The sequence below is a fragment of the Eulemur rufifrons genome, chromosome 24, assembly GCF_041146395.1.
Source record: "Eulemur rufifrons isolate Redbay chromosome 24, OSU_ERuf_1, whole genome shotgun sequence".
Lineage (NCBI taxonomy): Eukaryota > Metazoa > Chordata > Mammalia > Primates > Lemuridae > Eulemur > Eulemur rufifrons.
In genome coordinates this window covers 32,501,490-32,516,416 of record NC_091006.1, presented here as the reverse complement: position 1 = coordinate 32,516,416, position 14,927 = coordinate 32,501,490, and the positions used below count along the sequence as shown (strand labels likewise).

Below are 14,927 nucleotides of genomic sequence, written 5' to 3'. Positions count from 1 at the left end.
CTGGCAATTCTTACTGGCACCAGGGGACTCGAATGTTTAAATTACCACAAAAGTTCTGCCTTTTTCCAGGTACGCGGAACTCATGCGCTGGAATCACATATTTAGAACAAACGTAGGTAACGTGAGTAGTCCATTATCTGCTTCCTGGCTCCATCTAAAAGGCCTATCACATTTTAAAAAAAAGTTTGAAGACCTTGGTTGTCAGGTGTTCTTTGATGAAATAATTTCTCATTTAAATATTAATTCATATAAGGAAAAAACCATCATACATATGTATTAATGAGAAGACCCCTCCTTCTCACCTCTACAGATGGCTTTGAATATTTTCAGCTTTTGCATCAACTCTGGGGGTTGCCTAGGACAAAAAAGGCACCAGAGGGATCTCAAATTTGAAATTCATAATTACTTTCTTCACTTACTAATTGCATATATTTGAACAACTAAGTAAATATAAACTCACTGGTCCAGAATTGCAGAGAGACGGAAGCATCGCAAAATAGGCGAATCTCTGAGAATCAGTGCTTCTCGCATTCATTCCTGGGTGGATGTCTGTGGACCCTCCACGCCTCAAGATACTGAGAGCTCTTTATTCCCCTGTGTCTCGAATCTTTGGTCCATGAGTTTTTTGTTCTGTCATCTTAGCTATGACATGAGACAGTTCCAAAAAGCTGTCTCTTTGATATAGTTATTCCAGTCACTGTGCTCAAAACACTTGAGAAATTGACAACGGAGATAAACAAAATTGTGTTAAGTTGCCAGGTAAGTCCATTGTGCTGTACTGGAGGCTTCTATCTCCTTAGGGTTTTTCTTCTCCGAAGGGCCTGACTCCTAATGGTCTCAAGCTGCGCCTGGCAAACCCAGGCCGCTGCTGAGTAAGCCGAGGTCAGGGCTCAACATATGTAAAGCTGGTCAAATATAAAACAGTTGTGGCCTCTCTGTAATAACTCTTCCCTGAAATCATGTAGAAAAAAGCCAAATGTGGGGTTCTGTGGGAGAGAACATGACCAGAAGGGACATGTTGTCTTGGCATTTCTTTGTAAGGCAGATGTGATTCATGCAGTAGACACATAAAGGCAACACGACCAGGGATTGGTCAGAAATTTGAGACTCAACCTTTGAAGGGTATTCAGTTTAATGCCCCCAGCCTGGTGTGTGTGACAAGTATATCACATAAATAAAATTCACTCTTCAGAAATAGCAAGATACTGCTTTGCCGAATTTTTCCTGCATTCTATTCTACGTTTTCCATCTCTTTTCCAACTAGCTTTGCTCTAGCTTTTTTTTTTTTTTTTTAAGTTTTTCCTGCTTATAAAGCACATTGGTTTTGTCTAGTAAGCAAAAGAATCTTTTAGGAAGTCCCACTGTTAGGCAAGATTTTATTTCATAAGTTAATCTCAGGGAAAAAACATTTTTGCTTTTCTGTTATTAATCTAGAAGAGTAGAACGCCATATGTCATCAAGATTGTTCCAAATGACACGATGAGTAAGTTTTTCTTTTGCCCATTGTGAAGTATAGTTGGCGGAGATTCTCTCCAGAATGTGAGTTGCACTGATTGACCTGCAGGGGGAGTTAACGAGTGTACACAAAAAACTTGCCGATGATCATCTAAAAGTCTAGTTTAAAAAAAAAAAAAATGCTAAAAATAAAATTTCTTCATAAAAAAAAAAAACTAGACTCTTTCCTTTTCCATGTGTAAATGTTTTCATAAGTGTGAGCTATTTTCTGTTCTCACCCATGGGCACACGTAGGATAGAACCACCTGCTTAATGCTGACGTGGCTACATCTGAGATCACAGACAGGGATGCTCCCACACTCCAAGAGACAGGGACTGTCGGTCTTGTTCACCACTGTACTTCATACCCCTTGGCACAGAGAAGCTACTCAACCAATAATTGCTGGACAAATTTAAGGGGACAAAGAGTAGAGATGGTATCTTGGGGACAAATAGCACATAAAAGATTTGGTGCTTAAGGTGTATGGTTTGATAACAAATCATGATGAGATGAAGTTAATGTGTAAAATGTATTTTAAATATATTTACATGTTTATAATTTGACTCTATTTATTCATTCAACAAATATTTGAGTGCCTAACTACCGCCAGGCACTGCCCTGAGTGCTTGGATACGATTCTCTACTGTACTACACTAGAGTGGCAGGTAATAACTAGATAATTAGTTGGCAGAATAGAAAACGAAGATTAGAGGATATAGCATGTGTGTGCACACATTGTTCTCAGGAGGACTGTCAGTGACGGCCTCTCTGAGGCGGCGACAGTTGCGGAGAGGCCTGAATGAACTGTGGAAATGCAGAATGTAGACATTTGGAAGACTCTCCCAGGTAGAGGAACAGCAACAACGTCAGCCCTGAGCTGGAAAAGTTCTTGGAATGTTGGCAGCATAACAAGGAGGCAATGTGATAGCCTGGTTAAACAGGAGGGAGAATATTGGAAATTCTCCCCTTTAAGAAATGAAGTTGGAGCGATAACTGAAGGCCAAATTACGTATGGTGCTGCAGGCCATGGTAAGGATTTGGAATTTTAATCTCCATGTCTTGGGAAGCCTCAGAGAGCTGAGGGGAAGAGAGTGGCGTGGCTGACTGGCGTTGTAAAGAGGTCATTCCCACCACTGCGTGGACAGCAGAAGGGAGATGATCGAGTACAGGAGCAAGGAAGCCAGGGAGAGGCTCTGGCAAGTGGCCTAGACCGAAGTTGCCGGTGGCCTGGCTGATGGCCTCCATGGAGGTGGTGAGAAAGGGGTTGGGGGAGCAGAGTCAAGACTCGTTTTGGCCCAAGTCACTGCATAAATGGTGGTGCCATTTCTACAGACTGGGAATGGCCAAGGGGGCAGCAAGTTGGCAAGGGGTAGAGGTGGAGTGGGGAGAAGCCAAGGACTCGGTTCTGGACATTAAGTTTGAGATGCTTTGAGACATGCTCAGGGAGATGCCAAAGCAGGCAGTCGAATACGTGACTGTGGGAGTCACAGGAGAAGCTAGAGCTAGGTGCAAGAACTTGGGAAACAGATGACATACACCCCAGAAAGGAAATGCCCCTTGCCACTCTGGTTTTGTTCTCTACCTGCTCCACAGGGCTTGAGTGTGGGCCCTCTTGGGCAGATAACATCCACGGGACTGAGAGGCACCTTGGAATTGGGATGCCACCAAGAGCAATGGCTCAGGAGCCAAGGTGCCACGTGTGCTTCCTGCCCTGGTGGGGAGAGGGAGCAAAGTACCCCATGTCCCCCCACCTCAGGCCGCCACGTCTGCAATGACAGTAATAACATCCATCCCTGGTCCTCCTCCAAGAGGAGGGATGAGCTACTACACGAGACAGTGAGAAGAGCTGCCAGGGCTCAGAAGAACTGCACGATCGGACCCAAGGGGAGGGAGCTTCATTTGTATTTAGACAATCAAGTCCTTGAGGGCCGCTCTGTCTTTTGATTATCATCCTCCATGGAACTCAGTACAGTGTTTTGTGTCTGCAGACTCACCGTCTATTCTCAAAGTAGCAAGACTTCAGTCACTAAGTGGAAGCCCACATGGCGCGTGGGATAAATGCGAATGCATCTTAAGACAAGGCCTTGATTCTTGCTCCTCTCTCCTATTATCTCTCCAACTGCCTTTAAAGATCTTTCTCGAAGATCATGTCAATTCCTTTGCTAAACCCTCCAATGACACCCCACACTTTGGGGATAAATTCTGGGCTCCTTGCCATGGCTCACAATACGCTGCATAGTCCGCCAACCACTCTTGCCTCATCCGTGGGGTGCTTATATGCAACCCATGTTCCAGCAATTAATCCTTTCCCTAACAGGCCAGGAGTGAGATGTTCTCCTAAGGATGACCCTTACTGCCTTGTCTGTCTGGAAAACTTTAGCTCATTCCTCAAAGCCCCAGTTCAAGATCTCCCACCTCAGTGAAGAATTCACAGGCCCATCCAAGCAAAAAGTCTCTCCTGCATCTACACCAGCACCATACTTAATTTCTCCACTGCAAGACTATCACACCATATGGCAGTCATTAGAAAAAGCCCATCTTTCCTGTTGGATTGTGGACTTCCCCCCCCCACTTGGGAGAGCAACCTAAGTGCTCATCTCTGTTCTCTGCACCTAACGCAGGGCCACGTAAGCAGTGGAGACTTCATATGTGTTTGCTAATCGAAGTGAATGAATGGATTAGAACACAAGAGCCCAGAACAAAGTCTGTCCCCTCTAAGAATAAAGCTGGCAGTTCATGAAGCAATAATGAGATATGCAATTATCAGAGAATTATACTAAGTAAAAAATGCCAAACCCCAAAACCTATATACTTATTCCATTTATGTAACATTCTTAAAATTCAAAATTACAGAAATGAAGAACAGATGAGTGGTTGCCAAACGTTGAGGAGGAGATGAGGTGGGAAGGAAGTAGATGTGGCTACAGAATAGCAACTTTTATAGAAATCTTTGCACTGATGGAGATTCCGTAACTTGCCAGTGTCCATGTCAATGGCCTGGCTGTAATATTGTACTATAGAGTCTTGTAAGATGTTAACACTGGTAAAAGATAATACCATTATCTCGTATACCTGGGATCTCTCTGTGTTATTTCTTACAACTACATGTTAATCTATAATTATCTCAAAATAAAAAGTTTAATTAAAAAAAGAAAAAAGGAAATTTCACGGCGACCCAGCCAAAGTCAACAAGATGCACAATGGGGTTGATGACATCATACTGCTCAGAAAGCGGATTAGTTTGAACCACTGTCAGGTTATCATGAACTCCATTGGAGCCTCTTACTGAGAGCTTCCTCTCAGGTTCTACTTGAGCTTCCGTGGGCCAGGGCTGAGCTATACCCACCCTGCAGGAGTCTCTGCCCAAGGCTCTCTCGAGCGCACAGGGCACAGGGCACAGCTTCTTACGGGGGTTAATACAACCAGGTGCCTCGGATGTATCTGAACGACCCCTGAAGCCGCATCTAACAGACTGGGTACAGAAATGACACAACCCTGCTGACCACAGGTGATCTGAACTTTGTGAGGTTGAGCACGTAACCCGACATGTTTACCTGCAGTCAGGCAATACCTAGAGAACAGCCGTGACCTCGAGACACACGATTTGCTTGAGTAACGTTCTTACCTGGGCGGAAGCTTTGAAAACGCTGGCCCTTCCATCCCGACTCCTTGAAAGGGGGCCACTGCGTGTCACGTGGGGTAGCACCAGGGCGATCGGGTCAAGCTGACGTGCGTCCCTGCTCCTGCTGGGGCTTTCTCACTAGAATCTTGGAACGACCCGTGACCCACCTGAATCAGATGAGCCGCGCTTTCTGGGCTGCCGTAGCGAAGGTCATGTCCGTTGATGGCCAACACGCGGTCGTTCTCCTCCAGCTGCCCGTGCCGGTCCGCCACACCGCCATCCAGCACGTTGAAGATGAACACGCCAGGCTCGTCCGCCCTGCGCACCAGTTTTATCCCGAGCTGCTCCTCGGGGCTACTCTTGTTGAGAATCACATGGAAACTGTCATCCCGGGGTCCAGAGTTGTCCAGTGCCTGTCCGTGGTTCCTGCTCCGGAACTTCTGCTCACGCAGCACGGTCAACCGCAGCACCTGGCAGGGCTGTCGCAGGAGGCGTAGGGCGTAGTTGTGGGGGACGTTGCTGATGTCCATCCCATGGACCTGGGGAGGGAAGACACCGTGTGGTCAAGCCCCACCTGCCACAGCCCATCCTGAGAGGCCCAGGCTCACAGACTAAAGCCTGCCCTGTCTTATCCCATGTCCAACGTCCCCTCTTCCAAAGGTACTTCCAGCCTGTTCCCTTAGTGTCACCTGTACCACCTCTGCAGGCCTCTATGAGCGACACCACCTTTCCTCCACCTTGTCCTTCTGCAGGGCCACGGATTTATTTACAGAACCCTGACCTGCATTCCTGTTGCCTGCCAAACTTATTTTTTAGCTGGTAGGAGGAGAGGGAAGAAAGAAAAGGTAGGAAAAAAGCAAGAGAAGAAAAGAATTTCTCTCATGTGACTTAGCCAAATGATTAAACAGCTGTTCAAACCAAGCTGAGTTGACATTTTCTTTCCAAAAATCTCCAGCAAAGCTTTTCTTCCTGGGCCGCCCATATCGGAACTTCTAATCCTCGCCACTGTGTGTGTGTGTGTGTGTGTGTGTGTGTGTACATGAGAGAGGATGTGCACGCATGATCATGCCTGAGTGTGAGTGTGATGTGGGTGGGCATGTGTCAGGTCTCAAGGTGGTCACCTACAAGGTCTCCTGCCCATGTTCTCAACAAAAGAGAAAAAATCTCTGCACAGTTTCAAACACACTGATGTGAAAGGACGTTTCTAGGCTCTTTTATTGAAAGGCTGAATCATTTTATAACGCTACTTAGATACCCTCAAGCCCAGCCCCCCTCCTCTGTGCCTCACTAACGATCTGCAGGCGATGCTGCGCTGGGCTTTCTGGTTTTAATTACTCCGGCGATGCAGGCCCAGCCTGGAGGTTGCAGCCCCCAAGTCAGTCCCCATCCTGGAAGGAAACAATCGCACAGCGAGCACTGCGCTCTGTGCTCCAGGAGGGAAGCCCTGCGGAGGAGAAACAACCTTCCTGAATTTCTACAGTTTCAGATTTCTTGTATTTGCAGCCAATGGCTAAAGGCGGCTCGGAATGCACCTAAAAAGCCTTCCTTGAGTATACAATCGCCTGTTCTCTGCTGCACGTCCAGGGAGGGATGGAGCTTCCTCATGCAAAGACAAAGCTCACCACTCTTGGCCAGCTCAGGTGAGCAGAGCACCCAAGGTGGCAGGGCCTGGCTCCCCCATCACACCCAGGACGAGAGAAGGTGAGGGCTGCCGGCTAAACACTCCTGGCAGTCCTCTCGCTTGGGCATGCCAGCAGAAGGCCACGAGAATCAGAACATTTTATTACACAACCCTCCCAGGCCACAGTTTCCGCCAGAGCTGGAAGACGTGCATAGCGTCGCCGATCATACCGACTGCCCCCGAGGGCCCGGCCTCGGACTCCACCCCCGAGACCAGCGGGAATTTCGGCATTTCTGCGAAAACTGCTTTAAATTATCTCTTCTCTTATTCCAATCAGTTTGCCAAAGAAACAGCTCATGATGTGACAGGAGCTGGTCCCTCAGCAGCCTAGAGGGGAAGGGATAAAACTGTTATCTGAGCATCAGATAGGAAATGTATGAGCAGGGAGGATTTCTTGTCACTTCTGGCACACGTTTCACTTCTGTCTGATAAACAACTCTTCCTTCATTCTTCTTGTTCTGAAAATTCCTCCCCTTCGGCCAAGCCTCGGAGGACAGCGACGCCCAAGGCATTCTGCTCCTCCACCTGTCTCCCCTGGAACGTCTCTGGGTTGGTGGAAATAGCTTAGCAATGATTTTTATTTTCTTGGAGGGCCGTTAAACTATAGGAAATTTGCTTTGAAAGGTCTGTGAATGTGATTAGATAAAATACAAAATGTGCCATTAATCTGCTCTAAAAATAATTTAGGAAAATATACGCTCCAGTTTTATTTTATTTTTGTGCTATTTAGAGGAGGAGAGAGAAAAGGAGAAAAAAGGAGAAGAAAGAGGCAATGGAGAAAGAAGAGGGGGAAGAAGACGAAAAAAGCTAGAAGGGAGAAGGAAGAGGAGAGAGGAGGAGATAGAAAGATTTATAACAGAGAGAAAGGAAAAGAGAGAAAGAGACAGAGATCTATCTCAATTAAATCACAAATCTCATATGAAGAGTCCTAACGACATAATAACTATGAAAAGTGATTGTCCGTATTTATTTATTTTCCCTCATTCCTCCATCCATCCTTCCAGTTATCTGCTCCAAAGGGCTTTATATCCAGTCCCTCATCCCAGGCACACGGCCGCGGCGTCTACCTTCAGTATGATGTCTCCTGGCAGGAGCCGGCCGTCCCTGGCAACCGCCCCGTCACGGTAAATGTGTTGGATAATGATATGCACCAGGGGGGTCTCACTGCCCCCCACGAGCCTAATGGAGAGGCTTTCGTTGGGATTGACCCGTCGGATTCTGATGCTGGTGATCTCGCCATCTGGAATCAGGTGATACAACCTTGGGAAGACTGAAATGGAGAAAGACAGTATTTATTTAAGACACCCACCCGGTGAATGTTTCCAACCACTCTGCTTCTTGCCAAACTTCGGCTTCAGCCAAACTAAACTATTCATTGTTCCTCACGCATGTTTTCTACTTTCCTGCCTCCGTGCCAGTGTAAGTATCTCTGCCTGGAATGTTTTTCATCCCGGGCCTAAACCCAAATTTTCCTTCAAGGCCTGCATGAAATAATCTCTTCCAATTAAACTCTACCCCGATCCCTCTTTCTCTTTCCTCTGGCTGCCTCCAAACATCCCACTTCCTCTACAGCTTTCTCGCTATTTCTCACGGCAACTCAACCTTCTGTTACGGTTACTCATGTCTATTTCTCATACCCCACGCGTCGGACTCTACAACCTCTCAGGGCACACTTTCTGGCTGCTCTGTGGTTCTGCACACACATCTCTGCACACAGGGGCTTTCGGCTGATGTTCGTGACGTGCATGGGAATGAATGGTGTTTACGGAATGAACTGCGGTTCCATCATTTGCTTATTGAGGCACAATAACAGAACCAAACTGCTCTTCTCTCTCAGATCATTTTGAAAGTTTCTTCCTTAAAGACCCTGCTTTTCCGGCTTAGGGAATCATCAGTCCTCCGTACCAGACGCTGCTGTCGATAAAGGGAAGTTCAGAGACCTGATTCGTGATCAGGAAGAGGTCAATGCCTCGGTGGTGGCTTCAGGAGGTTTTTGTCCCCGATCCGCCTGAACCACTGAATTCAGAGAGCTAAAAGGGGATTCAAAGATCATATAGGCTGGTGTTTTCAAACTATTTTTTAACTGAGGAATCTGTTTTCTCCATGAAATCTTTTGCAGTCCCTCTCACCTCCCACCCCCCTGGGACCACACAGCGAAGAGGAGCTGCTCTAGTCGTTGTGCAGCTTGACAGTGACAGATCTTTATTTCATCAGTGAGGAAATTTAAGCTGAGAGTGGGGAAGTGAAGGAACTGGTTGGACATCACAGAGTTAGGTGGTCCCGAGAGCCAGGTCAGAAACCCGGGGCTGCAGGTGCCATCACTGTGGTCCCTGGAGCCAGGTCTCTCAGCCAGGCCAGAGCCCACAGGGGCTGTGCCCTGCGGACTTACAAGCTGGCAGCACCAACCAGTGTTGCTCCTCCACTCCAGTGTGAACAGAAGGTCCAGCGGGCAGGGACAAGTAACAGGGATGAGCCACACCTACTTCAGTAGAAAAAAGTGGCTCCTCGGAGTGGTGTCAGGCTCAAGTTCGGATGTGGAAGGCTGCGATGCTTCTGTCTCCTGTAGCTGCTGACAGCTGCCTCTGCCCTGAGAGTCTCATTTAATTATGTCATCTAGAAAGATCAAACACTGCGGGCCTGGTTTCTGTATAATCTACTCTTTGTGACTATTTTCAAAACCGATGACCTGAGCTCATTTTCCCTAATGAACTAATGAGTACTCAACTCTCTAGGAATGATACAGAAAGAATGAAAATGATTTCTAAGTATTACAGAGCATGGTTAACAAAGTAACTGAATGGCCAGAGGAAGACCGAGACATCGTCAGAGTGGGTCCTTCATTTGGATTTAATTTAATATAAGTGATTGGCTTTGCTGTAAGGCAGTGGGTAGCTGTCTTAATAGGTCAGTTCCTGGTGCTAACAGTACTTGAGTGATTGAGTTCGATTAATGTTTAAGCTACTTTGATTACATTAAGTAGGCTATGCACCAGCATTTGTTGGAACATGTCTGGTATTAACAAGGGAATGGAATTTTTTTTTTTTTTTCTTTTTTTTTTTTTGAGACAGAGTCTCACTCTGTCACCCTGGATAGAATGCAGTGGCATCATAATAGTTCACTGCAACCTCAAACTCCTGGGCTCAAGAGATCCTCCCCTGCTTCAGCCACCCGAGTAGCTGGGATTATAGTCATACACCACCAACGCCTGGCAAATTTTTCTGTTTTTAGTAGAGACGGGGTCTCCCTCTTGCTCAGGCTGGTCTTGAACTCCTGACCTCAAGCGATCCTCCCACCTTGGCCTTCCAGAGTGTTAGGATTAGAGGCATGAGACACTGAGCCCAGGTGGAAATTTTTAAAAAAATCATTTTGAACAAAGATAGATTTGGAAATAATCATGAAAGCTGATTTTTCCCTCCTCCCTCCCCTCTTTCCCAACATATTTACAAAAACTGCTCCTAAACCTAAACCACTCAAGGATGTTTGATGCTCAAAAGGATATTCGCAACTCATCCCTGTAAAATGACGTTAATTAGAGCAACACCAATGAGATTATAGTAACCTTGAAGAATTAAAGCAATTTTCAAACTGCCAAACTTGTATTGGTCTAGAAAGAAAAATATTTGTTCAATATTGTGTCCTCACTCAAGAACTAAAGGGTATAACAATTATTATTATTTACTGAGACTTTATCACATACTGGGCATTGCACTAAGCAATTTGAATGTGTTTTTGGTTTAGTCCTCACAGTAACCCTATGAAGTAGATTATTAATATCCCCATGTTTTTAGATGAAGAAACACTGAAGCTTAGAGCAGTTAAGTACCCCAGCCAGGTCACGCGGCTGGTCAACTGTGGGCCCAGCCTCTACACTGACACAGATGGATACCCCGTGCCCAGAGAGGTCATCGAACTAACTGCAGGGTGCCGAAGCAATGAGACCCTGAGGCCATTTTTGAAAGCTTTGCTGCCTCACACATCCTATAAAGACATTGATACCAGCCTGGCTGAGTCTTAAACACCTCACCCGCCCTGGAGTCAGCTTCCTGATGCGTCTGAGGAAATCCTTTCTCTCCCACGCCAAGCCCCCTGGCACATACAAGGCTGCTACCTTTGTCTTCTGGAAACACGGATCCCATCCCACAATGGCGCGACACAAGAGCCTGCAGGTGTGTTCACTGCCCCCAAATCAAGTAGCAACTCCAAAATGGCACTCGAGACCTTTCTACACTGGCCTTAACCCCATCTCCTGCTCCCTTCCAACACACAGCCAACATCCCTCACCACAAACCTTCAATGTGTGAAAATAAAATGAGGAATGCCTGTATTTTCTTTTCGTCTTGAATGAATCCCTCGATGCCAGGAACTGGCTTTTATAATCTTTACATAAAATGATAGTGCCTGGGCCAGTGCTTTACACATAATAATCTCTTTTTAAAATGTTTACACAATAAATATGCAAATAAATCTTATTCAAGTAGAATACTGTGCAAGGAGTGGAATTAAGGAGTCTTTAACAGGAGGAAGAGACCGGCAGAAAGGAAGTTATAATCCTTTCATGCAGTCATTGCACAAATGTTTAGTGAATGCTATTATGTGCCAGGTAGTGTGTTAAGCCTTTAGAACAAAGATGCAGAAAAAGTGTGTCTGCCCTTACAGATACAGTTACGACAAAAGGTGATCATTCATAAGACAGATCACAGGTGCTTTGAGAACACAAAGGAAGGGTGGCTGAGGGAGTCAGGGAGGGCTTCCAGGAGGAGGCACAGCCTCTGCTGAAGCTAGAAGGAGGGATCTGAATGCCAGGTGGGAGGCGAGCGGGGGTGCAGGTTGGACAAGAGCAGGGAGGAGAGTGACAGTATTTACAGGACTGTAGCAAGCTCAGAGTAGTTACAGCATGCAGTGTGTGTGCGTGCAGGGGGAGAGGCAATTGCGAATAAGCAAGAAGGGGTCTTATAAAACTGCTCATGAATTTTTCAAAGTGTAACAAATATACCAGTTTGGGCTCTACCTCCCACCCCGCAAGAGTAAAGGGCAGTATAACCCAGTGGGGTTAAGAGAGTGGGCTCTGCAGCCAGAGGACCCGAGTTAAAATCTTAGTTCTGCCATTTTCTAGCTGGGCGACTGGGCCAGTTACCTAATCTCTCTGGATCTCAGTTTGCTCATCTGTAAAATGGGGATGGTAATCCTTACCCCCTAGCACTCTTGTGACATCTAAATGACTTAGAGCAGTACCCGCACATAGCAAGAGCTCAATTTAAAAATTATTACTACTACTGCTTTAAAGTTCTAATACGTAATTCTAAAGTTCTAATATAAAATGAAAAGAAAGGAGTAGGACGATATTTCCTCTGCTGCATTCGTATTGGGGAAAGCATATAGGATCTAAGATCCAGTAACTTCCTCTGCGTGAATTCTAGAGCCACATTACCCGGATCCAAAGTTTAGCAAGGTAATTTGGAACAAGGTAAGTCACTCTCTGTGCTTCCATTTCCTTATCTGTAAAACGGGGATAATAATGGTAGCTACTTCATAGGGCGGTTGTGAGGTTTAAATGAGGAAATGCATGTAAAACACTCAGCATCACTCCTGATACACAGCTGGAATAAGAGTAAACACTTACATGGCATTTACTATGTGCCAGGCATCGTTTTAAATGCTTCTCACTCATTAACTCTAATTATTCTTCCTGATATGCACAATACTAGCACAAGAAGGTAAGGTTCCAACACCTTTCCCCTCAATCAATACAGAGTATTTCTGTCTTTAGTTACTTACGTATTAGGCTAACCAAGGTAAAAAAAAAAAAAATGTATCTTATATCCTTGGGAAGAGAGGGGCCGTAGAAGGTGGGTGGTGATCAAGTTGTCATCACCCCTGAGGTCACCCTAGAAGCCCAGCCCACATCCAGCCCCACGGTGGAGGTCATTTACCTTCGGGGGTGGTAGTATTTTGAGAATTTTCCCTGCTCTGGTCAGCTTGGTGGGCGACTGCACTCCCACTCTTTGTCCTTCGAAGAACACTCAAAGCTCGATTTATTTTTTTAAAAGATCTGCTTCTGATAGTGGATCGCTCAAAGGGTCGTGCTGAGAGAGAGAGAGACAAGGTCCAGTAGCTATGTGTTAACAGAAATCATCTTTTAGGTACAGATCTGATACGATATTAATGAACGTTAACAGTGATTAACCTCTAGGTGGTAGGATTATAGAATTTGCTTACCTATATTTTCTAAGTTTTCTACAGTAAAATATGTTACAGCTTGTTTAAAAAGTCTGCTTTTCGTTTTTTTCCTGGGCTGAACTGGGTATAACAGCACTTTTCTCGAGCAGTACGGCCGAGAAGTTAGTGATGAATCATTAGGTCTAGTTCCAACTCCTGTCACCAAGTCAGATTATACACAGTTTTAACGATCCGAGGTACTTGTGGTTTCATTTCACTTTGGAGAATTGGACATTGGGCTGCTGCCAAAACTACCAGAACGATTTCTCCTTAAACAACATTTCTAGAACTTTCCACAGTAAGTATTCCACAGGGGGCAATCCTAAGGCAAGGAGCCCATTCCCGGGCAGCCACCCATTTGACTCACCCCGAGTTCGGTTGCTCCGGCCAGAGTCCGACGGGCTGTGCGCTGGCTGGCTGTCCTCCGCCGTGGACACGTAGGCAGGGTTGTCCAGGCCAGGCTCGTCCGTCATTAAGGAGATGGTGGCAGCTGCGGAAATCTCCGGGGACAGGGCCGTCGCCGTGAGGCTCACACAGCCATCTGCACAGCCATCTTGCGAGCGCCGCTTCCTGTCTTCGGTCAGGCCGTAGTGGGAGGCACCTTTACAGCTGTAACAAAGCCAGCGTGGACATCAGAAAAGGCTTGAGCTCCGCTGGATTGTTCAGCCAGTCATTTATCATACTTGTTAGACTCGGAACTGGATTTGCTTGTCCCTACTTTCTCCTCCCTTTTCACATGTAGGTACTCACTATATACCTGCCAACCAAGCGAATAAACGATTGGAGACAATTGTTAAAAGATGCCCATTGTGTTCTCTTAAAGCAATCTGTACGCTGGAATTTGCTGGAATGCAAATTTACAAAGGTTGTCATGGTGTCTACGTGACTAGGGATTGAGGGTGGTCATCTTCAACTGTTGGGTAATTCTTTCTTGCTGGTGTTTATTCTGATCTTGAAAGCCCTTAGTCACACACTCTCACTCCTGTCTTTTGGGTTTTGCTCCCATAGCAGCGAAAATAAATATGAGGCCCCTCCCAGATTCTATACTTAATTGTCCCTGGAAACAGAATCACCCTTGCCACGAAGCCATGGGACTGTACTCAGCCTCACTGTCCTGTAGAGGCCAGTTTGGCGGCTTCCACACTCTAGCTCTGGGCTGGTCTGAAAGGGCCTCCCCCTTGTGCCTGAGAGAGGCCAGCGCCAGAGGCTGGGGGCTCCCGTGTCCTGAAAAATGTCATTTGTTGCCATATCTTCCAGCACTGGGAGATTAAAATAACTTTTAAGGTTTTTAATAAAAACATATTTGTCTGTATCTGTTCACCGTCCATGTTACAAAACAAGAACCAAACTCTGTGTGAAAGGCAAGTTATTGGTGCAATAGAGAGAAGTAGAAAAAGAACATACCCAAAGCTTGGGAGACCAAGGTTTGAGCTGATCTAGGTCCATATTTTGCCATGAACGTACTATACTTCCATTGCCACGAGCAAGTTGTTTCAGCTCATGGGCTAGGTTTTGGTCAGAAAATGGTGATGATAATTTAACCGATTGCACCGTGGTAAGTAAGGGTCGCTACAGGTAGCCATGCCAGCTTCCAAAACTGTTGTGAAGGCAGAGATCATACCAATGGGCCCCTGTAATAAGTGACTATTTGCATATAATGGACGCACTAATTATAAATTCTTATAAAACCCTATATGATTGAGCTATTTTAAATAACTCATTGAAGGCCTATATTTGAGTTACACTTCATGTTTTTGAAAGTAAATAGAATCGAAAGCCAGTCTGCAGTTGACAGGCACATACGACTTATACTGCCCGTAGAACCACAGACCTGGCAGGGTGGAAGATCCTGTTGTCTGAATCTGAATCCTTGCTCTGAAATTTACCTAACTGGGTGATCTGGGGAAATTTTA

At 45.9% G+C, this 14,927-nt stretch overlaps 1 protein-coding gene across 2 annotated transcripts in view; it reads right to left on the bottom strand.

Moving 5' to 3' along the window:
• The window catches only part of LNX1 (ligand of numb-protein X 1), a 91,424-nt gene that overhangs the window by 24,488 nt on the left and 52,009 nt on the right, over positions 1-14,927 (bottom strand). For both annotated transcript variants that reach the window (XM_069457601.1, XM_069457602.1), the window contains exons 2-5: positions 13,382-13,623; positions 12,729-12,881; positions 7,866-8,068; positions 5,285-5,656 (exon numbers count right to left, since the gene is read on the bottom strand). In XM_069457601.1, coding sequence (XP_069313702.1) covers positions 5,285-5,656; positions 7,866-8,068; positions 12,729-12,881; positions 13,382-13,623 — 970 coding nt within the window. The remainder of the gene's footprint in view (positions 1-5,284; positions 5,657-7,865; positions 8,069-12,728; positions 12,882-13,381; positions 13,624-14,927) is intronic.